General features: G+C 46.8%; 2 protein-coding genes across 3 annotated transcripts; one reads left to right on the forward strand and one right to left on the reverse strand.

Annotated features, from left to right (window-relative positions):
* Positions 1-1,771: 1,771 nt before the first annotated feature.
* Positions 1,772-16,194, forward strand: fbxw9 (F-box and WD repeat domain containing 9). Of its 2 annotated transcripts, none has more exons than XM_033050973.1 (12): positions 1,772-1,920; positions 4,190-4,377; positions 7,071-7,550; positions 8,402-8,541; positions 8,746-8,874; positions 9,719-9,831; positions 10,856-10,947; positions 11,595-11,743; positions 12,071-12,184; positions 13,170-13,259; positions 14,557-14,622; positions 15,133-16,194. In XM_033050973.1, exons 3-12 carry the CDS (start codon positions 7,109-7,111, stop codon positions 15,205-15,207), a joined length of 1,410 nt encoding a protein of 469 aa, XP_032906864.1. In that variant the 5' UTR covers positions 1,772-1,920; positions 4,190-4,377; positions 7,071-7,108; the 3' UTR covers positions 15,208-16,194. The 2 variants fall into 2 exon arrangements, with proteins under 2 accessions (XP_032906864.1, XP_032906865.1); XM_033050974.1 differs by having other exon boundaries at positions 7,074-7,550.
* A 2,213-nt stretch (positions 16,195-18,407) lies between these two features.
* On the reverse strand, positions 18,408-24,580 carry gng14 (G protein subunit gamma 14). The gene is made up of 3 exons (XM_033050980.1): positions 24,249-24,580; positions 22,146-22,282; positions 18,408-19,231 (listed from the first exon to the last, which is right to left on the reverse strand). Exons 2-3 carry the CDS (start codon positions 22,236-22,238, stop codon positions 19,106-19,108), a joined length of 219 nt encoding a protein of 72 aa, XP_032906871.1. The 5' UTR covers positions 22,239-22,282; positions 24,249-24,580; the 3' UTR covers positions 18,408-19,105.
* Between the last annotated feature and the right edge of the window lie 1,061 nt (positions 24,581-25,641).

Below are 25,641 nucleotides of genomic sequence, written 5' to 3' on the forward strand. Positions count from 1 at the left end.
GTGGAAACAAAGGGATAGTGGCAGATGGAAACAAAGCATGAGGAACGGTGATGACTAAGTGGGAGGGGGAAGAAACTGGTGGGTGATGGCTGTGGAGAGAAGGGAGGGAGAAAACTGGATACTCAGTCTATTGTATTTATAGATTAGAGGTGGAATATGAGGTGCTGTTAATAATTATAATTTAGCTTCTCCCATGCATTGGAGGAGTAGGATAAGTTGGTATGGGAAGGAGATGTAATTGCTAACAGCTAGGAAATCTGGGCATCATCTCCCAAGAACAGGTGGGTGATGTTTTGTGTCTGCATCCTTCTTCAGACCACTTCTTCAATCCATATCATAGGTTGTATTAATGCTGATCAGTGACACTGAACACGACGAATAAAGTAAACTTCCCTTTGCTTTACACTCTCTAAAGCAATCCACATGACTAATAAACAAAAGGGGAAATGCTGGTTCTCAAACAAGGCATTAAGGGGATTTTTCACCCAGAGATTTGTGAATTTATGGAATTCCCTGCCACAGAGGGCAGTGGAGGCCAGGTCACTGGATGGATTTAAGAGAGAGTTAGACAGAGCTCTAGGGGCTAGGGGCTAGTGGAGTCAAGGGATATGGGGAGAAGGCACGGGTTATTGATAGGGGACGATCAGCCATGATCACAATGAATGGCGGTGCTGGCTCGAAGGGCCGAATGGCCTCCTGCACCTATTTTCTATGATTTGAGATGAGGTGATCCCATGTCTGGGGCAAAATATGGAAGCTGCAGGGAACTTGCGTCATAGGTAGAGGGACTGTTAGTCACATAATACGTACGATATGATAGAACTTTATTTTTCCAAGAAGGGGAAATGATAATGGTGAGGGGACAATCCCAGAGATCATGAGTACAGGGACTGCCAGCCACGTAATGGATCAGACAGCCCAAAGGCGATGACCAGAGGGTCCGCCGCCTACAATATGATGGCGGAGACAGCCCAGAGATGATGAGCAGAGAGTCCACCAGCTACATAATGGTGGACCAGGCAGCCTGCAGCCTATGAGTAGAGGGTCTGCCGCCTACAATAATGATGGGGGAGACAGCCCAGAGGCGATGAGTAGAGAGACCACCAGCCACATTAATGATGGGGGAGACAGCCCAGAGGTGGTGAGTAGAGGGACCTCCAGCCACATAATTCAGATTCAGATTCAGAAAACTTTATTGTCTGTCGTAACAGAAAATCTTCTTTGACGTGGCTCAACATACAACAGGACAATGTACTGATAAGCAGTCATACAACACAGATTTCTGCGAGCACACACAGTGTGTATAGATCTTAAAAGCAAGTATAAAGATTAAAAACTGTAAAAATAGACAAGATAAAAGTTGTGGATCAGACAGCCAGAGGGGATGAGTAGAGAGCCCACCAGCCACATAATGGTGGATCAGAGCCCAGAGGTGGTGAGTAGAGAGACCACCAGCCACATAATGGTGGATCAGAGCCCAGAGGTGGTGAGTAGAGAGACCTCCAGCCACATTAATGAGGGGGAGACAGCCCAGAGGGGATGAGTAGAGAGACCACCAGCCACATAATGGTGGATCAGAGCCCAGAGGTGGTGAGTAGAGAGAACCAAAGATACTAGAGGAGCTCCTCTAGTATATTTGGAGAGAACACCAGCCACATTGGTGATGGGGGGGGTCGCTACTTCCTGGTTCCGTCCCGTTACCCTTGATAACGGATGGGAGCACGTGGTCCGTCCAATCACGGGGCTGGCGTCGGTGGTCAAGTGACGCTGGCGGTGACGCCATACGCGGGCGCCGCGCCACGTGGTGTTTGTGACGCGCGGAGAGCGCGCCGCTGCATGGGCGGGCGGGCGGGGTCGGGATGCGGCGGCATCGGCCCGGGGACGGGGACAGGGACAGGGACAGGTTGCCGCCGGCCTGAGGTACACGCACCGCCCGCTCCTCTTGGTTTCATGGTCCCTCAAAATATTCCAAATGGAAATTAAACTGGAGGTGGTGGAGGGAGGAATTAAACCAGAGAAGGTTTTTGGGAAGAAAGAGCTACCTTAAATGTAGTTGTATCTGGCTGGGTAACTATGGTAGGGTGAAGATTATTCCATTGCTTCACCCCAGCAGCGCCCAGCAAAACCCCAGCCCAAGGCGCTCATCTCACAAGGCCATAGGAGCAGAATTAAGCCATTCAGCCCATCAAGCTGATCTATCTCTCCCATGGAGCAGAATTAGGCCATTCAGCCCATCAAGCTGATCTATCTCTCCCATAGGAGCAGAATTAAGCCATTCAGCCCATCAAGCTGATCTATCTCTCCCATGGAGCAGAATTAGGCCATTCAGCCCATCAAGCTGATCTATCTCTCCCATAGGAGCAGAATTAAGCCATTCAGCCCATCAAGCTGATCTATCTCTCCCATAGGAGCAGAATTAGGCCATTCAGCCCATCAAGCTGATCTATCTCTCCCATGGAGCAGAATTAGGCCATTCAGCCCATCAAGCTGATCTATCTCTCCCATAGGAGCAGAATTAGGCCATTCAGCCCATCAAGCTGATCCATCTCTCCCATGGAGCAGAATTAGGCCATTCAGCCCATCAAGCTGATCTATCTCTCCCATGGAGCAGAATTAAGCCATTCAGCCCATCAAGCTGATCTATCTCTCCCATAGGAGCAGAATTAGGCCATTCAGCCCATCAAGCTGATCTATCTCTCCTAACCCCATTCTCCTGCCTTCCCCCCATAAACCCCTGACACACTACTAATCCAGAATCTATGTGTCTCTATCCACTGGCTTGGCCTCCACATCCCTCTGTGGCAATGAATTCCACAGATTCACCGCTCTCTGACTAAATAAATTCCTCCTCATCTCCTTCCTAAAGGAACGTCCTTTAATTCTGAGCCCATGACCTCGATTCCTGGACTCTCCCACTAGTGGAGACATCCTCTCCACATCCACACCATCCAGGCCTTTACACTGAGAAGGGAGCAACGACTGACGTTTGCTGTTGTGGGTCAGGGGGTGGTTGGGGGAGGCCTAGGGTCACTGGGGTCAAAGATCTAATAATTTCCTTTTTGCTCTGATTGCCAATCCTTAGATTACTAACCCTCAAACCAATGTAAGAAATTGCCTTTGTTTGCAAAGTCACGATTTGAACATTTTAATCCTTTAATTTTTTGGAGATTTCGTTTAGAATTTGAGCATGGGAAAATTTACTTGTTTACTTAAATGTGGGGTAAAGTACTTGTGAATTTTATTTGATCAGACCTGAATCTTGAGGCCTGACAGGTCACCAGGGTGGTGGGGGCAAGGGAGCCGGAGTGGGTTGTGGTGTGGTGTGGAGATGATGTCTGGTGTTAGCCTCCTCCCATTTCCTTCTCCGGTGGGTCTGGTAATTATCTAAATGAGCCACGGAGCTTCAGTGAATGAAGATGAACAAATCTCTTGTCCAGAGTAGATGAATCGAGAATCAGAGGACATAGGTTTAAGGTGAAGGGGAAAAGGAATCTGAGGGGTAACCTTTTCACACAAAGGGTGGTGGGTGTATGGAACAAGCTGCTAGAGGAGGTAGTTGAGGTTTAAGAAACAGACAGTTACATGGATAGGACAGATTTGGAGGGATATTGACCAGAGGCGGACAGTTGGGACAAGTGTAGCTGGGACATGTTGGCTGGAGTGGGCAAGTTGTGCCGAAGGGCCTGTTTCCACTATAGTTCACTATGACTCTAAATAAGTCAGTGTAAACATTTTGTGTCCAGCTTCAGTAGATGAAGATTAACAAATAAATAGCAGATGCTACAAACCTGAAAATTCACAAATGTAAAATGCTGGGAACATTGCAGGTCAGGCAGCATATGTGGAAGGACAAACAGTTGATATTTCAGGTCTGAGTTGAACTGGGAAAGAATGCCGACACCGAGACGATGAGGGAAGGGATTGGATTGTGCATTACATTCAGTGTCCACAATGTGATCTCTTGCCTGGGAGGAACCAAACACAGATTGGGCTATTAGAGATTGGCTGGGTTATTGCTTTGTGGAGCATCTATGTTTGAGTTTCCTGTGGCCTGTCACTTAAATTCTCCATCCCAATTTCACTCTGATCTATCTATTTGCGTCTTCCTGTACTGTTTAGATATTGAGCATGGGAAAATGGCTAATTTGCTTAGAAGTGGGTTAAAGTTCTGTGCTTTTTGTTTGATTAGACCTGATTCTTCAGGCATCACCTGGGAGCAGAGTCTTCCTCACCCCACACTGTCATATCGATCCTCACTGTGAGAGACAGGCTGGTGAGACTGGACTTCAGTCCAACTGATGAACCGCAATGTGCCATCACATGGTTTGTGGAGACGTTTTCCATCCATGTTTCTCCGCTGAGGACCATTCCTGAAATGTATGTCTGGTATTCACTATTTTCTATTTGCACATCATGAATTTATAGCTTGGTTATTGGAGTGCAGTTGTTGTTTGCTTCTCTTTGACCACAGAACTAGCACTGTCAATGTTCCATTGATCTTTTTAGTTTATGTAAACAAGAGCCAAAGGCATTGCGTGGTTTAAACCAAAGATCTTATAGCGAAGCTATAAGATCTTTGGTTTAAACACGTCTTTAATAATCACTTAGCAGCACTAGGATAACTGGTCGTCGGTACACCCTAGCTGCTCGAACCCAAGTGCCGGGGTGGGGCGTTAGTAAGAGTGTTAGTATGGGTGTTGTGAAGGGGTAGAGTAAGTGGTGCTGGCTTGTGTGTGATTGGTTCACGCACTCAATCTACAGTTTAGTTTAGAGATAGGGCGGAAATAGGCCCTTCGGCCCACCGAGTCTGCACCGACCAGCAATCCCCACACGTTAACACTACCCTACACACACTAGGGACAATTTACATTTATGACATGCCAGTTAACCTACAAACCTGTGCGTCTTTGGAGTGTGGAAGGAAACCAAAGATCTCGGAGAAAACCCACGCAGGTCACGGGGAGAACGTACAAACACTGTACAGTCAGGATCGAACCCGGGACTCTAGTGCTGTAAGGCAGCAACTCTACCGCTGTGCCACCCAGTATTTCATTTCCTCTGTGTCTTTTGTACAGCTGAATTCATCTCACAGCTCCTCACAACCACTGGAATTATACATGTGTACGGTCCTACTGATTTGTAGGCCCACAATATCACATTTGGATGGTCTGACTCACTCCCGGCCCCAAGGTCTTCATTTTCACCTAATATGTTGTTGGAGCAGAATTAGGCCATTCAGCCCATCAAGTCTAATCCACCATTCAATCATGGCTGATCTATCTTTCCCTCTCAACCCCATTCTCCTGCCTTTGCCGCAGAACCCTGACACCCGTACTAAACAAGAATCTGTCAATCTCCACTGTAAAAATATCCATTGTGTTGGCCTCCACTGATTTACCACCCCCTAACTAAAGAATTTCCTTATCATCTCCTTTCAAAGGTATGTTTTTTTATTCGGAGGCTAGAGCCTGTAATCCTAAACTCTCCCTCGAGTGGAAACATCCTCTCCATGCTCCTCTGGTCTCTGACATCTGACCACCACCTGGGACACTTCTTGAGCCTGTCATCTGCCTCCCTGATCCCAGACTCAAGACTTGGCATGATTCTGCAGCAGACCCCACAAAACAATCCCCGATTTAAACTATTTGTTCTAGAGTACATTGAGGAAATGGTATCTGGGGAGAAGTGGGGCTTAATGATAGTTACAATTGTAAAATAGTCAACAGAAGTGGTTTAATTATATGATTTAAATGTTTTTTTTTTAAAGTATGTGTTTACTGAATACCTGTAATCTTTTGCATATAATCTGATTTAATAAAAGTTAATTTACTTTTGCGCCAGTTTGTCTGTCTTGTCCACAATTCAGCCACAATTTGTTAAGTTTACCTTGTAAGTTAGGCAGGGCTTTATTTATCATAAGTGATAGGAGCAGAATTAGGCCATTCGACCCATCAAGTCTATTCTGCTATTCAATCATGGCTGATCTATCTCTCCCTCCTAACTCCATTCTCCTGCCTTCACCCCATAACATCTGACACCTGTACTAATCAAAAATCTATCTCTGCCTTAAATACATCCACTGACTGCCTCCACAGCTTTCTGTGGCAAAGAATTCCACAGATTCGTCACCCTCTGAATAAAGAAATTCCTCCTCATCTCCTTCCTGAAAGAACATCCTTGAATTCTGAGGCTGTGGCCTCTAATTCCAGACACTCCCACTAGTGGAAACATCGTCACCACATCCACTCGATCCAGGCCTTTCACTATTCTGTACGTTTGCCACTGGGACCCATGAAGATGCACTAATTTATCCTGTTCAGGTAGAGATGGGTGAAAGTCACCATTAGCCACACATTAACCCGTTTTCCGGGGTAGGAAGGCTGAAAGGTCCCGGCCTGAAAAGTTGTTATCCATATCCTCCAGAGATGAAGAGTAGAAATAAGGAACTACAGATGGTAGTTTACACAAAATGAACACAGAGTGTTGGAGTAACTCAGCGGGTCAGGCAGCATCTCTGGAGAACATGGATACGTGATGTTTCGGGTCGGGACCCTTCTTCAGACCCTTCTTCTTCAGAGATGGAGAGAGCACGGCACGGTGGCGCAGTGGTAGAGTTGCTGCCGTACAGCGCCAGAGACTCGGATTCGATCCAGTCTACGGGTGCTTGTCTGCACAGAGTTTGTATGTTCTCCCCGTGACCTGCATGGGTTTTCTCCAGGATCTCTGGTTTGCTCCCATACTCAAAAGACGTACGGGTTTGTAGGTTAATTGGCTTGGTATAATTGTAAATTGTCCCTAGTGTTCGTAGGATAGTGTTAGAGTGCAGAGATGGCTGGTCGGCGTGGGCTGAATACAATACAATACAATATTTATTGTCATTTGTCATGGGCCTGTAACTGCGCAGTATCCCTAAACTAAACTAATTAATGTTCTGTGAAGCAGTGGGAGACTGGTTGGTTTGAATCCATGTGCAGAGCAAGTCCCGGCAAGCTTTCAGCAGTCTGAGTTATTTTGCTGCATGCCTTCTGACAGAGGGATTCTCCAGCTAAATGTGTGCTCCTGTGTTTCAGCAGCCTCTTCTGCTGACGGTTGGGGCAGCGAGGTCAGGATGGCAAGTGGAGTGAGCGACGTCCCGTGCAATCCGCCTCCAACCGAGGGAGAGTTGGAGCAGGAGGATGAGCTGGAGCTGCAGGCCCAGGAGTACATGGACCACGTGCGCAACCCCGAGCTGTGCGGCCCCCGGCCCCGCAGCTGCCCACTGGAGCCGTGCAGCGAGCAGCAGCAGCAGCCGCGCGGCAGCAAGTCCTGCGCCTCTGACCTAAGTGTCCGGCGGCGGACCAGTCAGGTGCTGCCCATCGACAACGTGCAGTCCAGCCTCCTCTCCCTCCCCTGGGAGCTGGTCCTGGAGATCTGCTCCTACCTGGACGCCAGGTTCGTGCTCGGAGTCCTCCCCTTGGTGTGTCGAGCATTCCAGTGCGTCCTGACCGATGAGGTGACCTGGAGAATACGGGCGCAGAAGATCCTTGGCTTGACCTACCCAGTGTTGGAAGGTTGGTGACCAGCGCATAGACCAGGGGTTCCCAACCTTGTTCGCCCCGTTTACCCCTGGTAACTTTAATAGCACATAACAATGTCATTTCACTTATTTATGAACAACTAATGATGAACAGATACCGGTATACCAGAACCAAACACAGTCAGTCAATGAGAAAAAAAATGTACAAATTCAGAATCAACAAATTTACCCCCTAACTTTTGTCCATGCAGACCAAAGTTAGCATCTAAGCTAGTCCCATTTGCCTATATTTAGTCCATATCCTGCTAAACATTTTCTATCCATGTACCTGCCCAAGTGTCTTTTAAATGATGTTAATGTACTTTCCTCGACTACCTTCTGTGGCAGTCCATTCCACATAACCACCAACATCTGAGTGGAAAAGATGCACTTCAGGGTGGTATTAAATCTTGCCCCTCTGAAGTTATGTCCTCTTGTTCTTGATTCCCCTATCCTGGGTAAAAGACTCTGCGCATTCACCTAATCTATTCACATCATGATTTGATACACCTTCATAAGATCACCCCTTAGCTGAGAAAAGATAAGAGGATCCACATCTTAGGAGACACAAGCTCCAGACTGCTGGAGTGGGGAAGAAGTAGTTGAGGGATAGAAGGTAGGGTGCGAGCCCTGGGAGCGAAGGAAGGCGGCGGTGGTAGTAACAGCGTTAGGGTAAGATCTATGAGTCTGGAACAAGTACAAGCCCCATGACATGTATAGAAACCCGCTGGGGAGGTGTGTGGTTGGGACCAGGGTGAGAATGGGAAGAGACTGAGCTTGATGTGGAGAGGTCAGAGAGATTTCGTCAGACTTAACTCTGTTTAATTCTATTACTTTTTTTAACAGGTAAAGATTTTGATTGGCCGACTGTGTGCATTGAGCTCGAGGAGCACCTTTCCCACTGGTCAGGCACCAACCCGAAGGTGGAGCATTTCACACTGGCCGATGGCCACTTTGCCTCCGTGGACTCAGTGCTGCTCATTCAGGTGATGCTCCAGCTCTTGGCGCGTACTCACCAGCCCATCCCAGCAAATCCAATTATCCCCCTCCATCCCCCTTACCCTCCCCCCTCTCTCTCTCTCTCCCCGACCCTCCTCCCCCCCCTCCCTTCTATCTCTCTTTACTTCTGTCTGTCTTCCTCTCTACCTGCACGCGCTGTTTAATCATTCCTGCTCCTTCATGTTCTCCAGAATGCCACACTATGTATTTCGGGATCCAGGGACAGGAACGTTAACATCTGGGACCTTAGGCGATTAGCCCAGGATGGTGAGAAGGCGCTGGTGAAGACTCTTGGACACCAACCACGGGGAACGCACAGGGTGAGGATTTCAGCTTCAAAATCTATAACACGGCGGCGCAGCTGGTAGAGCTGCTGCCTCACAGCACCAGAGACCCGGGTTCAATCCTCACCTGGTGTGCTGTCTGTGTGGAGTTTGCATGTTCTCCCTGACTGTGACCGCAAGGGTGCCCTCCCTGTGCTCTGGTTTCCTCCCACATCCCAGAGATGTGCGGGTTTGTAGTTAATTGACCTCTGTGAATTGCCCCTAGCGTGCAGGGAGTGGATGCATTAGTGGGATAACAGAACCGGTTAATAAATAGTGGGAGTGCATTTGATCATAAGGTCATAAGTGATAGGAGCAGAATTGTGCAATTTGGCCCATCAAGTCTACTCCGCTATTCAATCATGGCTGATCTATATATCCCTCCTAACCCCATTATCCTGCCTTCTCCCCATAACCTCTGACATTCGATGGGCTGAACGGCCTGTCTCTATGCTGTATTGCTAAACTAAACTGTAAACATGCAGAGATAGTTTTATGTTATATGTACCTGAGAGTCACGTTATCGACCCGAGAACTTCGTCCTCCCTCTGGTCAGACCATCCAACCCCTGAGTCAGACTTCTGCTCAGTCTGCACGATGAGCTGCCAATCTTCTTCTTGCGTATGGCGTGCACAGCCTAAAGTTGTAGGACAACTTGTTCTATTTGATCTTGTTTGAACGTGCACGCCGGGTTGATTGCATTCGTCGAAACAGGGCGGGCCACGTGAAGGTTGCAATTATGTTGTGGTGAATGTCACTCAGTGGGCCAAAGGGCTTGTTTCCACACTATCTCTAAACTGAACTAAACACTGGTGTCACCCTTTCTGTGCTCTTGTTGCAGGGCTGGGTGTGGGCTCTCGCAGCCCAGGAGAATATGCTGTGCTCTGGATCGTGGGACAGCAGCATCAAGCTGTGGGACATGGCTGCAGAGGGGGCGGCAGTCCGGGACATCAGGTAGTGGCTGTGTCTCTGTATCACTTCATAGAAGATAGAACAGCACAGGAAGAGGCATCTCTGCTCATTTGCACGTGGGCATTTCACACCCCTCCGCATGTCCAAAATACCTCCCTTGATTGAATGGCTGGAGGAGATGGTTGTTCCTGAGCCACTAGATGCTGTGGGAGGAGGGGGGAGACAAAATGGGTGGGCACAGTTGTACAGCGGTAGAGTTGCTGCCTTACAGTGCCAGAAACCTGGGTTCAATCCTGACTACGAGTGCTTTCTGTACGGAGTTTGCACGTTCTCCCTGTGACCACGTGGGTTTTCTCTAACACTACAAAGGCGTGTGGGTTTGTAGGTTCATTGGCTTTGGGAAGTTGTAAAATTGTCCATAGCTTGTAGGATAGGGCTGATGTACAGGGTTGATCGCTGGACGGCTGTGGCTCTAATGTCTGAAGCAGTGCATTCAGCGTCATTCACCCTTGAGTCTTTATCACAAAATTTCATTCACCCTCGACTACATTTTCTTCTGTTTTTTCGTCTTATTCTCCCTTGTATAATTTTATATATAATTTATTTTGCCACATGAGCAAAAAACATAAATTAACTAATTTCTTAAATGTTTATTTTATTCAACTTTTTGAACATCCTAAAAATATGTTATAAAAACTAGGAGTGAAAAAAAAAAAGAAGTTTAATTACCACCGGAGTTGGAAAATCATTATTCAAAAGATAAAAAACCATTCCTGGGAACACTGGGCTTCAGCCCCATCCTACCCTTTCGGGCTTTGATTACTAGAGGTTTTTTTCTTGGAAAACTAGCCTTTTTTAATTGTGGAAAAATATATATAAATACCTGAATAAATTAAATCATTCACCCCTTTAGTTTCATTCACCCCAAAATAATTTAATTTGCCCTTGCGTGAACCATTCACCAGTTTAAGAAGCAGCACTGGTCTAAAGAGGCGGCTGTCCTCTGATGTTTGGGGGCTGGGCAATACGAACTGATGAATGGGTGACTGTGATGTTATTTCCACAGAGGGAAGGCGGCTGTGCTTTGTCTGGTGTATCATCCTGACGTCCTGGTAACTGGATCATACGATAAGTTGGTCACCATGTACGACCCACGAGGTCAGTATTCTCCTTGCACTGATGGGGAGGGGTAGAATCCTGCGGGGGGGGGAGTGGCCTCCGAGAACTAAGGGGGCTCGATGGGGGGGGGGGGGGGGATACAAAAAAATATATAAAGTGCTGGAGTACCTCAGCAGGTCAGGCAGCATCTCTGGAGGACATGGAAAAGTGATGTTTCAGGTCGGCAGCCCTTCTTCAGAAGTTTTGGTTCTGAATAATAATAATGATAATAATATCTTTTATTGTCATTGCACATAAGTGCAACGAGATTTGCAATGAGAACGCTCCCGAACCGAAAAGTCACCGATCCATGTCCTCCAAGAGATACAACGTGTAAATATCATTCACAGACTGTTAGAGCAAGTCAGACCCATTGAGCTGCTCCAACAGTCTGTAAATTATTTTGTGTAGGAAGGAACTGCAGATGCTGGTTTAAATCGAAGGTAGACACAAAATGCTGGAGTAACACAGCGGGACAGGCAGCATCTCTGGAGAGAAGGAATGGGTCACGTTTCGAGTTGAGATCCTTCTTGAGTCTCAAGGGTCTTGATCCAAAACGTCACCCATTCCTTCTCGTGTAAATGATTTTGCTGGTTTATTATTGGTGAGTGGGTGGTGTTTATTGCCCTGTGCCCTCCAACCCACAGTCAATTACCCGGTGGTGTCCAGTCGGAAGCTGCACTCCAGCGCGGTGCTGTGCCTGGCAGCTGATGATCGTTTTGTACTGTCTGGTAGTGAGGACAGGACCCTGGTGGTAGTCGATCGCAGAAACAATCATGTTCTACAAAGGCTACAGGTACGTATTGACGTTGGCAATAGATAAGGCCAGAGAATGGTTGCAGCAACAGCCTCCCCTCGCCCTGCTGTATCCTCCCTTCCCCTGCCTGACTGCCCATCCATGTCCTTTGGTCCATGCCTGATAGCTGGCCAGACTCAGTGGACAACAATAGCTTTTCACTGTACCTCGGTCATGTGAAAATAAACTAAACTGAATTGGAACGTTGGGCGTATTGAATGCTTTATGATTGAACACCCTTGCTCCCGCTCCCTCCGACTTTCTCGACTCGCTCTCTCCCTCTCCACCTCCATTCTCACTTGCTTTCATCTCCTCCTCCCCATTCAGTTGGACTCCTACCTGCTGAGCATGTCATATGAACGTGGTGAGCTTTGGGCCGGCGACAAGTGGGGCTTGGTACACGTCTTCGACCAACAGGGTGGCAACTTCCAGCATGTCAAGGTAAGGCCCTGCACCTGGTCTCAGGCTGACTCTGACAACAAGTTGTGGGTAGGAAGGAACCGCGGATGCTGGTTTACACCAAAGGCAAACACAAAATGCTGGAGTAATTCATAGAAACATTGAAAATAGGTGCAGGAGGAGGCCATTCGGCCTTTCGAGCCAGCACCGCCATTCAATGTGATCATGGCTGATCGTCCCCAATCATTAACCCGTGCCTGCCTTCGCCCCATATCACTTGATTCTACTACCCCCTAGAGCTCTATCTAACTCTGTCTTAAATCCATCCAGTGATTTGGCCTCCACTGCCCTCTGTGGCAGGGAATTCCACAAATTCACAACTCTCTGGGTGAAAACGTTTTTTCTCACTTCAAACTTAAATGGCCTCCCCTTTATTCTAAGACTGCGGCCCCTGGTTCTGTACTCGCCCAACATTGGGCGAGTCCAGAGTCCAGAACCACGGGCCACAGTCTCAGAATAAGTGGGACAGGCAGCATCTCCGGAGAGAAGGAATGGGTGACGTTTCGGGTCAAGTTTAGTTTAGAGATACAGCATGGAAACAGGCCCTTCGGCCCAACGAATCCACGCTGACCAGCGATCACCCTGTACACGAGCAGTATCCAACACACTAGGGACACTTTACAATTTTTACCAAAGCCATTTAATCTACAAACCTGCACGTCTTTGGAGGAAACTGGAGCACCCGGGGAAATCCACGCGGTCATAGGGAGAACGTACAAACTCCGTACAGACATCACCCGTAGTCAGGATGGAACCCGGGTCTCTGGCGCTGTGAGGCAGCGACTCTACACTTATGTTGCGTAAAGTGAGCTGCGTGTGCTCTATGGCCCTGTTGAACATTGATCGCCTGCAGGCTATGCAGCTAGGTGTGGCAGAGCGGGAAACCGGTTTCTTATCCACTACCGATGGTAATCACTTTACTGGCGTCTCATTCCTCACCATGAACTATTCTACTTCTCTCCCCCAGTGTTTCAATGTTGGTCACCATTCCCAGATGACAGGGATCAAGCATTCCGTGGGCACTCTATACACATCATCAACAGATAAGACCATTAAGGTAAGCTCCTGAGCTGGTGATTCTGATATCTGTTTGTGTGCCTCTCCACTGGATATAGTTAGCCCCCTCATCCTGAAGCGGGTAGACTGATGGGCTACTGTTAGTTACCTTTAGTGTGGGTGGGAGAGAGGATTGTGGGGGTGGGGGGGGAGGTGGGGTTGTTGTGAGAGAAAACAAGTTACAGGAAACTAGATGGGGAATGAGACTGTTTGGAATGGTCTGAAAGCTAGCATAAACTCGATGGGCTGAAGGGCCTACTGCATGGTAAGCTGGAAAGAGTGCAGAGAAGATTTACAAGGATGTTGGTAGGTACTATTGCAACTTTTAAGAATCATTTAGACAGGTACGTGGATAGGATACGTTATAGAGGGATATGTGCAGAACATGGGCAGGAGGGACAAGTGTCTTGGCATTGGCAAGTTGGGCCGAAGGGCCTTTTTCTATGACTATACAGTTAGATCACAGCTGCTGTGTACCTTTGCTCCACTTTCTTCAGCATAGTAACCTATTAAACGTAGTCCCAAAAGTATCCAAAGGATTTTAAAGGTAGACAAAAACGCTGGAGAAACGCAGCAGGTGACGCAGCATCTATGGAAACATAGAAACATAGAAATTAGGTGCAGGAGTAGGCCATTAGGCCCTTCGAGCCTGCACCGCCATTCAATATGATCATGGCTGATCATCCACTCAGTATCCCGTACCTGCCTTCTCTCCATACCCTCTGATCCCCTTAGCCACAAGGGCCACATCTAACTCCCTCTTAAATATAGCCAATGAACTGGCCTCGACTACCCTTTGTGGCAGGGAGTTCCAGAGATTCACCACTCTCTGTGTGAAAAAAGTTCTTCTCATCTCGGTTTTAAAGGATTTCCCCCTTATCCTTAAGCTGTGACCCCTTGTCCTGGACTTCCCCAACATATGGAGCGAAGGAATAGGCGACGTTTCGGGTCTCGACCTGAAACGTCACCTATTCCTTCGCTCCAGAGATGCTGCCTCACTTGCTGAGTTTCTCCAGCATTTTTGTCTACCTTCAATTTTTCCAGCATCTGCAGTTCTTTCTTAAACAAAGGATTTTAAAGGAGAGGTTACGCGACAAAGCGAATCCCGGACTCTCTTGGTGTTAAGATTATTCCTCTTTTGTTCTGGATACCTTTCTCTGATGCTTGCTGTGAACCTTTTGACCAGTTCACCCTCAGGCAGTGGAATACAAGGTAGATTTCTCCTGCTCTCTGAGCCCCAGCACCCCCTGATTCACTGGTGTGTTAATATTGATGGGCTGTGTTCACTTTGTCCCCAGGTGCACGTACCAACGGAGCCGCCTCACACGGTGTGCACTTTGCCGCACAATGACGTGGTGAATGGGGTGAGTACGGTCCGCGTGCGTGCTTGCGGTGGCCAGGCTCGGTGGCTATTTGCTGCCTATCTCCGCAACATAGAGAGTGGCACGGTGGCGCAGCGGTAGAGATGTTGCCTCACAGTGCCAGAGACCAGGGTTCCATCCTGACTACGTGTGCTGTCTGTATGGAGTTTGTACCTTCTAGTCGTGACCTGCGTGGGTTTTCTCCCACACTCCAAAGACATACAGGTTTGTAGGTTAATTTGCTTGGTAAAAAATGTGTGTGTGGGGATCGCTGGTCAGTGCGGACCAGGTGGGCTGAAGGGCCTGTTTCCGTGTTGTATCTCTAAACTAAACTAATCTCCCTACAGACGGTACCCGTATTCAGGAATGAATTGGGTCTGTGGCGCTGTAGGGCAGTAACTCTACCGCTGCACCACTGTACCCCCTCGATGGGATGGAGGGGGGGTGGTGAGCTGTGTTTTTGCGGGATGGGCACACCTCCAGTAATGCTGGCATTGATATTTCCTGCTGCAGATCAGTGTGGAACGGGACGTGTTGGCAGCAGCTTCTGGATCCATGACTGTGGAGATCTGGAGAATGACCAAGTGACGAGGACTGGCTCTAGCTGAGGCAGCGGCCTGGGTTCCTGCAGAGCAGCGTAAGGAGGTCTTCAGCCCATGCCAGCCTACAGCCGGTGTCAGGATCTTCCGTATGAAGGAATGAACGCTTTAGCATACTTTAGTAAAATCTCCCACTGGCACTATGTGGCTTCAGCCAACCTCATCATTTTCCTAATGCATTAAATTCTTATTGAATGGGACAGTTACACACTAATATTCTTCCTTGTTGTTCCTCGAATCTCTTCTTTCCGTGTGTGATAGTGGGAGGTGCTAGGAGTGCAGAGCCACACAGGAGGAGGCAGGTGTCGTACTGTTCTCTGCCAGGGAGCAGCCCTACTGTTTAATCTCAGAGGCTGCTGCGGCTTTGCTTAGAGCGAGCTTTCTTCCTGCAGCAATTCGAATGTTTTGAGATCCATCGATCCACTTCTTTGACCCACATTCATGGACATGTGTAATTATAATTGCGTGTTTAATATGCATGGTATTCTGCTGAAGGACTTATCAGTGGCGATACCCTCGGAGCAGTAGATGGGAGACGTTCTGTCTGATTTCCAGACTGTACATTGAAGAGACTCCCACTGAAAGATTGTGCTGACATATAGACAAAGAAGCACTTTGTAACGTCCCTTCATCGCACGCTCCCAACCCTGTGACACCACCTCTCCTCCCCTCCATCCTGCTTCTCTCTCTACTGCGGCAGGGTTTGGTTCCAGGATGGAACCCAGGGCTCAGTGCAGGTAGCTGGCCTCGTGGCTCTGCCTCGTCTGCAGGGACAACACACTCGCCTGAATCAGAAGGTTGTGGGTTCAATTCCTGCTCCAGCGTCTTGAGCACAGAAACTAGATGAACCTTACGATGTAGTGTGTTTGTAACATAGGACATGAGCCCTCTCCGACCTTCATATGGACTTAAAATAATTGTGTCTGTGCCTTCTCCTTGTACCTTTTCCTGTATGTTCACAAAACCTGTATCTTTCCTGACACTAAGCCCTGGCGTTTGCCCCAGTTGCCTAAATGCAATCCTCATGCCTTTTCTTTTTCTTATATACTCAAAGTATACCAGTATATATAATTATATACAGTGGCTTGCAAAAGTATTCATATCCCTTGAACTTTTCCACATTTTGTCATGTTACAACCACAAACGTAAATGTATTTTATTGGGATTTTATGTGATAGACTAACACAAAGTGGTGCATAATTGTGAAGTGGAAGGAAAATTATACATGGTTTTCAAATTTTTTTACAAATAAAAAACTGAAAAGTGTGGCATGCAAAAGTATTCAGCCCCCCTGAGTCAATACTTTGTAGAACCACCTTTCGCTGCAATTACAGCTGCAAGTCTTTTGGGGTATGTCTCTACCAGCTTTGCACATCTAGAGACTGAAATGTTTGCCCATTCTTCTTTGCAAAATAGCTCAAGCTCAGTCAGATTGGATGGAGAGCGTCTGTGAACAGCAATTTTCAAGTCTTGCCAGAGATTCTCAATTGGATTTAGGTCTGGACTTTGACTGGGCCATTCTAACACATGAATATGCTTTGATCTAAACCATTCCATTGTAGCTCTGGCTGTATGTTTAGGGTCGTTGTCCTGCTGGAAGGTGAACCTCCGCCCCAGTCTCAAGTCTTTTGCAGACTAACAGGTTTTCTTCCAAGATTGCCCTGTATTTGGCTCCATCCATCTTCCCATTAACTCTGACCAGCTTCCCTGTCCCTGCTGAAGAAAAGCATCCCCACAGCATGATACTGCCACCACCATGTTTCACAGTGGGGATGGTGTGTTCAGGGTGATGTGCAGTGGTAGTTTTCCGCCACACATAGCGTTTTGCATTTAGGCCAAAAACTTCAATTTTGGTCTCATCTGACCAGAGCACCTTCCTCCACATGTTTACTGTGTCCCCCACATGGCTTGTGGCAAACTGAAAACGGGACTTCTTATGGCTTTTTTTCAACAATGGCTTTCTTCTGGCCACTCTTCCATAAAGGTCCAATTTGTGGAGTGCACGACTAATAGTTGTCCTGTGGACAGATTCTCCCACCTGAGCTGTGGATCTCTGCAGCTCCTCCAGAGTTGCCATGGGCCTCTTGGCTGCTTCTCTGATCAATGCTCTCCTTGCCCGGCCTGTCAGTTTAGGTGGACGGCCATGTCTTGGTAGGTTTGCAGTTGTGCCATACTCTTTCCATTTTCGGATGATGGATTGAACAGTGCTCCGTGAGATGTTCAAAGCTTGGGATATTTTTTTATAACCTAACCCTGCTTTAAACTTCTCCACAACTTTATCCCTGACCTGTCTGGTGTGTTCCTTGGGCTTCATGATGCTGTTTGTTCACTAATGTTCTCTAACAAACCTCTGAGGCCTTCACAGAACAGCTGTATTTATACTGAGATTAGATTACACACAAGTGGACTCTATTTACTAATTAGGTGACTTCTGAAGGCAATTGGTTGCACTGGATTTTATTTAGGGGTATCAGAGTAAAGGGGGCTGAATACTTTTGCACGCCACACTTTTCAGTTTTTTATTTGTAAAGAAATTTGAAAACCATGTATCATTTTCCTTCCACTTCACAATTATGCGCCACTTTGTGTTGGTCTATCACATAAAATCCCAATAAAATACATTAACGCTTGTGGTTGTAACGTGACAAAATGTGGAAAAGTTCAAGGGGTATGAATACTTTTACAAGCCACTGTATACCAATGCATATTTAGAAAGAGCAGTGGGTCAAATAGTATGGGATTCAATAAAACCTTCTATTGTCACATTTAGAGACCCGGGTTCAATCTTGACCTAAGGGGCTGTCTGTGCAGAGTTTGTGTCTCCCTGTGACCGCGTGGGTTTCCTCCAGCTCCTCTGGTTTCCTCCCACACTCCCAAAGGCAGGCGGGTTTGTAGGTTAATTGGTTCCTTGAAATTGTCGGTTAAAAAAGTTGTAAATTGTCCCTAGTGTGTGGGTCAGTGCTAGTGTACGGGGTGATCACCATTCAGGGTGGGCTGAAGAGTGTTTCACGCAGTATCTAAGTTCTTACCCAAAGTAATACAATTTATTACATGCATTCTTGTTCACCCCAAGCAGCAGTCGTTTGGTTGAGGAATATACAATTCTGGATAATGAGCTGCACCTTCATGGCTAATTATCTTTCTGTTACCCGATCAGACGCTCTCACCCCCGCACTTTGATGCTTTTTGGAAGCAGGCAGAGTAAATAATCTTAGTTTTCTTAATCACATAATGGGAAGATCCTGTTGTGGTTGTGTGTGCATGAAGAAGTTGGAACTAATACTGCTCAACAGACTCATAGATCTCCTTCCGCCATTTGCCTCCATCTTGTCTCCTGGTCATAACATTCAGAAAGTTGTAGTCAAATGTGAAGTCAGGAGAATGCCTTTAATTTCCAACAGTCACGCATTAAAATTGATGATTCCTAACACAATAAGTCTTCTCACTGACCTTCCCTTGTCCACCCTTTGGCACCTAAACCTTATCACAGAACCTCCACCATACACCCCTCCAAGGACACATTGCTGTCTTCAAGACTGAAGCCAGAATCCATCTTGGGTTCTAACCAAACACTGAGGGGACTGAGAAGGTAGAAAGGTCCCATGTCATCCCCACTCTTCGCCCCCATCTCTCAACACTATAAAACAATCACCATTTGCAATGTTTGTACCCAGGGCCTTTGCTGTGTTACTACGATATGTACATCACTACTGCTGCTCCCCAACCTTCTGGCCTGCTCCTGCCTCTCTACAGCTCAGAAATTGAGATTATTAATGTATGCCATCTACATTGACTGATGAGGAATGAGAGGTCTGTATGTCTGGGGTAATACAGGAATGGATGATGCTTCCAAATAGATGCTGGGTGATGAATCTCCGTCGGTGAGGCTACAATATGGCGCAAGGCTTCTTGTCTTTGAAAGGATTGTCGGAGGTTGGAATTCCTGTCAGCAGTGGGTCCTTTGTGCCATGTTCCTCGCAGTAGTTCATCAGGTCTGTGGCAGCTTTTGAAATCTGAGGAGGGAGGGAGTGTGAGAGAGAGACCAAGAGATTAAAGTATGTGAAAGGCAAGCAAGCGATAGAGTCATACAGCATAGAAACTGGCCCTTCTGCTCAACCTGCCCATGCCAACCATGATCGTCCATCTAGGCTAGCCTGACGCGTTTCGTCCCTATCCCTGTAAACCGTTCCTATCCATGTGCCTGTCCAAATGACACCTGTTCTCCAATCTAAAGTTAGTGTCTGAAAATGAGGTTAAAGCTCTTGGTATCAATGAAGGCAACCCAGTGGGCGTCATGGCGGTAGAGTTGCTGCCTCACAGCGCCAGGGACCCGGGTTCGATCCTGACTACGAGTACTGTCCGTTCTCCCCGTGACCACATGGGTTTTCTCCAGGTGGGCTCCAGTTTCCTTCCACATTCCAAAGGTGGGCAGGTTTGTGGGTTGATTGGCTTCTGTAAATTGTCGCTAATATGTAGGATGTGAAAGTGGGATAACGTAGAACTAGTACACCGGTGATCGTTGGTTGGCGTGGACTCGATGGGCCAAAGAGCCTGTTTCCGCGCTGTATCTCCCAAACTAAAAACGGATTACTCCCTTTCCCTTGAGTGAAAACCTTTACAGCATTGTTTCAGAAATCACCCTTGAGTTTGTTCCATGACAGTGAAATTACTTGGCCTACCTGCAGGGACTTGCTTTTCCATCTCATATACTTGTAGTTATCAACTTGGGTAACTGATGCAGATATTGATCACCTTCCATCCAGTCCATCTTCACTGTGCGTTGCATCAGGAAGGCCGGACATGTCGTCAAAGATTTAAGAACTGCAGATACTGGAAAATCGAAGGTAGACAAAAGTGCTGGAGAAACTCAGCGGGTGCAGCAGCATCTAAGGAGCGAAGGAAATAGGCAACGTTTCGTCCCGAAACTTTGCCTATTTCCTTCACTCCTTAGATGCTGCTGCACCCGCTGAGTTTCTCCAGCACTTTTGTCTACATGTCGTCAAGGATGCCTGCTTCCTTGGCCATTCCCTTCTCTGTCTTCTATATTCTGGGAGAGGGGCTTGAAAGCCCCTGGACATCCAGACTTAAGAACAGCTTAAGATAGACACAGAATGCTGGAGTAACTCAGCGGGACAGACATGCAGCATCTCTGGAGAGAAGGAATGAGTGACGTTTCGGGTCGAGTCCCTTCTTCAGACTGGTCAGGGGAAAGGGAAACGAGAGATATAAACGGTGATGTAGAGAGATATAGAACAAAAGAATGAAAGATATGGAAAATGTAATGATAATAAAGGAAACAGGCCATAGTTAGCTGTTAGCTACAGTGGGTGAGAACGGGAAGCTGGGGCAACTTGGGTGGGGGAGAAATGGACAGCTTCTTTCCCACTGCTGTCAGACTCCTGTACAAATCACACCCCTTTCTGGAAGGCACATCCACTTTTAACTCTACCTCATTCAGTTATTCCACTCTTAAGTTTATGGGGTTTTTTGCACTATAATCTCAGCACCATTTTGCAGTTTTGTATTTATTATTGTATCTATTATTGTCATGTCTACTGTTTGCTCCTTGAACTTCATGCATGCAGGAGTATCATTACATCCCAGTGTATATGACAATAAACTAAACAAAACTATCAGCATATTCTACCACTCCATTCTCACACCTTGGTTTATCCCTGCTCCCACCCACACTCGACAGTACAACCACCCTGGTGCCTGAGAGATGTTTCTACTCTTCGGTGAGAAGAACAAACAAATAAATCCCTTAGGAAATGATCCTGGAAGTGGTGAGAATGTGGAACCAGCTCCTGAAGGCAGCGCTGGAAGAACTCAGCGGGTCAGGCAGCATCTGGGGAGGAAATGGACAGGCGACGTTTCGAGTCAGGACCTTTCTTCAGACATAACTCATGGCGTAGAGAGGAGTGGATAAATGTGCTGATACTGCGGTAAAGAGATGGTGAGGATGGTCCCAGATAGAGCAAAGATCGCACCACCGATCTGCTTGTGATCAATATCCACGTCACTTTCCTAACTTGCTTTGCAGTTTTTTAATTGACCCATGTGTAGCTTGAATGAAACAAAACATAATTACAAAAACTTTTGAAAGATAATGAATTCCTGAGAAATGGAAATGAGATAATCGATAATAGTCATACTGTGTGGAAACAGGCCCTTTGACCCAACTTGTCCACACCGACCAACATGTCCTATCTACACTAGATCTACCTGCTTGTATTTGGCCCATATCCCTACAAACCTGTCATACCCTGTCTGATTGTTTCAAGCGTTGGGATAGCCCCTGCTTCAACCACCTCCACTGGCAGCTCGTTCCATATACCCAAGGTAAGGATAAGGATAGCACAGAAACACTGCCTCACAGCATCAGAGACCCAAGTTTGTTCACAACCTTTGGTACTGTCTGTGTGGAGTTTGCACAATCTCCCTGTGACTGTGTGGGTTTCCTCTGAGTGTCCGGCTTCCTCCCACATCCCAAAGACGTTCAGTAGTGTAGGTTAATTGGCCACTGTGGAGGGAGTGGAGTAACAGAATCGGATGGTCGGTGTGGGCCAAAGGGCCTGTTTCCATGCTGTATCTCTAAAGCGATTAACTGGGGGGAAGAAGGTGACATGCTGCCAGATAAAAAAGCTTTGTCTAGAACGTGTCAGAACACAGAACATGCTCTCTTCTGTTTCACTAGATTTATAATTAATATTATTTTGTGTTTATGGTTTCTCAAACTTCGGTACCATTTATTTGTCCTTCTGTAGCTGTCATTTATTTTGCAGAGCTGCTCATTTCTTCTCCACCCTTCCTCGAGTTGGTCTCATGCCCGAATTGGAATCAATCTGCTGACCACACTCCCATGATCCACTGACTGACAAATTCTCCAGTCTCTTCATCTGCTGCCACTGATTGCCATGGATTTACCTTAATCCGTTCGATGCCCGCCTCCATCCGCAGCTGTTCCACCGCCTTCCTGGTGTGAGCGATGTGGTTTGCGGTGATCGCCTTTGTGGACATCGTTGAGCCTGTGCCAACTGCAGTGAGCAGCCCCAGCTATAATCCTGAGGGAGGCAAAACAGAGCAGAACCCGTGGGGCAAACGCAGGAATCCATCCGCACAGTACTGGTAATGTCTCAGCAAGCAGATCCTCAGCATTTGTTAGAACAAGGTCCAAGATGCAAGACCCTTTCTAGAAAATAACAGGTTGAATCCTTCTCTGGGCACTCAGACAGGGATTAAACCAGAACTGGAGAAGGGTCAGCTGCATCAAGTCACAATATACAATAGGTGCAGGAGTAGGCCATTCGGCCCTTCGAGCCATGAATGTGATCATGGCTGATAATCCACAATCAGTACCCCATTCCTGCCTTCTCCCCATATCCCCATGACTCCGTTATCTTTAAGAGCTAACTCCAACTCTCTCTTGAAAGCATCCAGAGAATCAGCCTCCACTGCCTTCTGAGGTAGAGACTTCCACATTCTGGGGAGTAACTAATGAGTCCTGAATGGCAGCATCAAATCTCAAGAATGGGTGAAAGGTAGACTACAAACAGAGTAGTTACACTGAAGCTCAACATTTTTGTGGTCCCAGTGCCCATCCAAGTTTCCCTAATCAATCCATGACCTGATAGTTTTCGTTTAGTTTAGAGATACAGCGTGAAAACAGGCCCATCGAGTCCACGCCGACCAAAGATCACCCCGTATACTAGTTCTATCCTACACTCGAGGGACAATTTTACAGAGGTCAATTAACATACAAATTGCCAATTAAGTTGTGCCTCAGGTAATCTCCAAGCCTATGTGGTTGGTCTAATAATTTCCCTACCAAATCCTGTGGTGAGCCTGAACTATTAAGGCAAATTCTTCATCAACCAACTGCACTGATGCTGGTATGAGTATTCTACATACTCCCTCTCACCTCCCTCTTCTGATGTCTGCAACTCAAACCCAGTCTCATTAGCAAGCCTTAGCTTTAGGCTCTGTTCTTTAAGGCTGAGCAGTCCCACAACAGGCGGTGCATAAGACAGCACCCAGCACAGATGTTTTATGCTCAAAGGCCCTACAGAATGCCACCTAGATCTCACAGTGGATGCTGCTATGATGCCAATGCTCAACTCCACCACCCATTTACAACAGCATCTCCCATTTATACATCACCTTTGATAATGTTACACATTGTTGCACGTTGTTAAAGTGTTACACATTGTATCAGATTGTTGCACATTGCTACACATAGTTGCATATTGTTGCACATTGCCCAAGATAGACACAAAAAGCTGGAGTAACTCAGCGGGTCAGGCAGCATCTCTGGAGAAAAGGAATGGGTGACGTTTTGGGTCAAGACCCTTCTTCAGACTGAGAGTTGGGGGATAGGGGAACAAGCTTTTTTTTGGTCCATCTTCGGTTTAAACCAGCATCTGCAGTTCCTTCCTACACAAACAATCCCAAGACACGCCACAGAAGCACAATCAAGCAAAACATAGGCGTTGGGGCTGATAACCTGGAGAGATTGTAAAGGTTAATAAGGAGCGCGAGAGAGAGATAGAGGAGGTTAGAGGTGAATGTAGGGGTGGGAACTTCAGAGTTTGGAGCCCAATGGCAGAGATGAAATCCAGGAAAAGAACAGAAATGGAATAGTGTGTACATACATAAAAGATGAGGCCAGCCAGAAAGTGCTGGAGTAACCCAGCGGGTCAGGTAGCATCTCTTGGAGAAAATGGACAGGTGATGTTTCGTGTTGTGACACTTCTTCAGACAGTCACCTGTCCATGTTCCTTCTTATACACAATGTATTATACTATTCTCTAACTCCACACATTGTAACATGGAAAAAGAGTAAAATAAAGTTGTGCTTGAGTATCATAGGAGTTCTATCCAAAGTCCAGCAAATCTACCAATCTAACACTAGAAAACAGAAGCTACTGTATTAGTTTTACTGTAGTCTATTAACTTGTCCATTGATTAAATTAGTAAGATATTAAAAACTAATAATACTAACTGACCAAGATTAAACACAATTTTACATACCCAAGGCAGCAACTAGTTCTTGGACTCTGCGTTCTCTCTCTTCAGAGCTCTGGTGTAGATGGTGCAGGTAAACCACTTCAGATAGGAACCAGAATTCCCTTTGAAGGTAAAACCGGGGACAGCAGCCTTTCCTCGTGCTCGGAGCAGTGTGTTCAGACTGACTGATGTACTACTGATGCTGGTGCACATTGCTCACACTCTGCCTCCATCCCACCTCCCTCCCTGATTCATTTGCTTCCCGGTGCTGCAGAGCAGCGGCTCACTCATTGAAAACTGCAGGGAGCTGCCTGCACACCAAGGGGTCATGCAGTTAAATGTCAGACTTCAAAACAACCCATCCCTCCCTCCACTGCTCTTTGCTTATTTATAAAGTCTTTGTTTTAAAAATAAGGCCTCTTTGGAATTCTTTTAATCCTTCAGGGCCACAGCACAGTGCTCCTGTTCAGATGTTTAAAGTTGCATCTTTGAGAATAATTGAAGTTGTGAGAGGGTTGATAAATCCGAAGGGGCCGTTTATTATCTTTGTGATGATTTAAACAAAGAACACCCGTAGAACAGTGCAGTAGGATAGACAAAAGGGGATCAGTGGATATTTGTTACTTGGATTTCAAAAGGCCTTTGATAAGGTACCACACATGAGGCTGCCAAACAAGATGAGAGCCCATGGTATTAGTGCGGATAGCATGGATGGAAGACTGGCTGAATGGCAGAAACATAGAAACATAGAAATTAGGTGCAGGAGTAGGCCATCGGCCCTTCGAGCCTGCACCACCATTCAATATGATCATGGCTGATCATCCAACTCAGTATCCTGTACCTGCCTTCTCTCCATACCCCCTGATCCCTTTAGCCACAAGGGCCACATCTAACTCCCTCTTAAATATAGCCAATGAACTGGCCTCAACTACCTTCTGTGGCAGAGAATTCCAGAGATTCACCACTCTCTGTGTGAAAAATGTTTTTCTCATCTCGGTCCTAAAAGATTTCCCCCTTACCCTTAAACTGTGACCCCTTGTTCTGGACTTCCCCAACATCGGGAACAATCTTCCTGCATCTAGCCTGTCCAACCCCTTAAGAATTTTGTAAGTTTCTATAAGATCCCCCCTCAATCTTCTAAATTCTAGTGAGTACAAGCTGAGTTTATCCAGTCTTTCTTCATATGAAAGTCCTGACATCCCAGGAAGGCAAAGAGTTCGTATAAAGGGAGCTTTTTTTCTGGTTGGCTGCCAGTGACCAGTGGTGTTCCTCAGGGGTTAGTGCTGGGGCCACTACCCTTCACGTATATTAATGATTTGGATGATGGCTTTGTAGATAATGCAAAGATAAGTGGAGAGGCAGATAGTGTAGAGAAAGAAGATAGTCTGAAGAGGGACTTGGACAGCATTGGAGAATG

The sequence above is a fragment of the Amblyraja radiata genome, chromosome 35, assembly GCF_010909765.2.
Source record: "Amblyraja radiata isolate CabotCenter1 chromosome 35, sAmbRad1.1.pri, whole genome shotgun sequence".
Lineage (NCBI taxonomy): Eukaryota > Metazoa > Chordata > Chondrichthyes > Rajiformes > Rajidae > Amblyraja > Amblyraja radiata.

Excerpts from the sequence above, each read along its gene's own strand:
- gng14 (XM_033050980.1), bottom strand. The coding sequence starts at position 22,238 with ATGTCCACAAAGGCGATCACCGCAAACCACATCGCTCACACCAGGAAG. Across the intron at positions 19,232-22,145 it reads CGGGCATCGAACGGATTAAG|ATTTCAAAAGCTGCCACAGA; the intron begins GTAAATCCATGG and ends CTCCCTCCTCAG.
- fbxw9 (XM_033050973.1), top strand. The coding sequence starts at position 7,109 with ATGGCAAGTGGAGTGAGCGACGTCCCGTGCAATCCGCCTCCAACCGAG. Across the intron at positions 10,948-11,594 it reads CACCATGTACGACCCACGAG|TCAATTACCCGGTGGTGTCC; the intron begins GTCAGTATTCTC and ends TCCAACCCACAG. Across the intron at positions 14,623-15,132 it reads ACAATGACGTGGTGAATGGG|ATCAGTGTGGAACGGGACGT; the intron begins GTGAGTACGGTC and ends TTCCTGCTGCAG.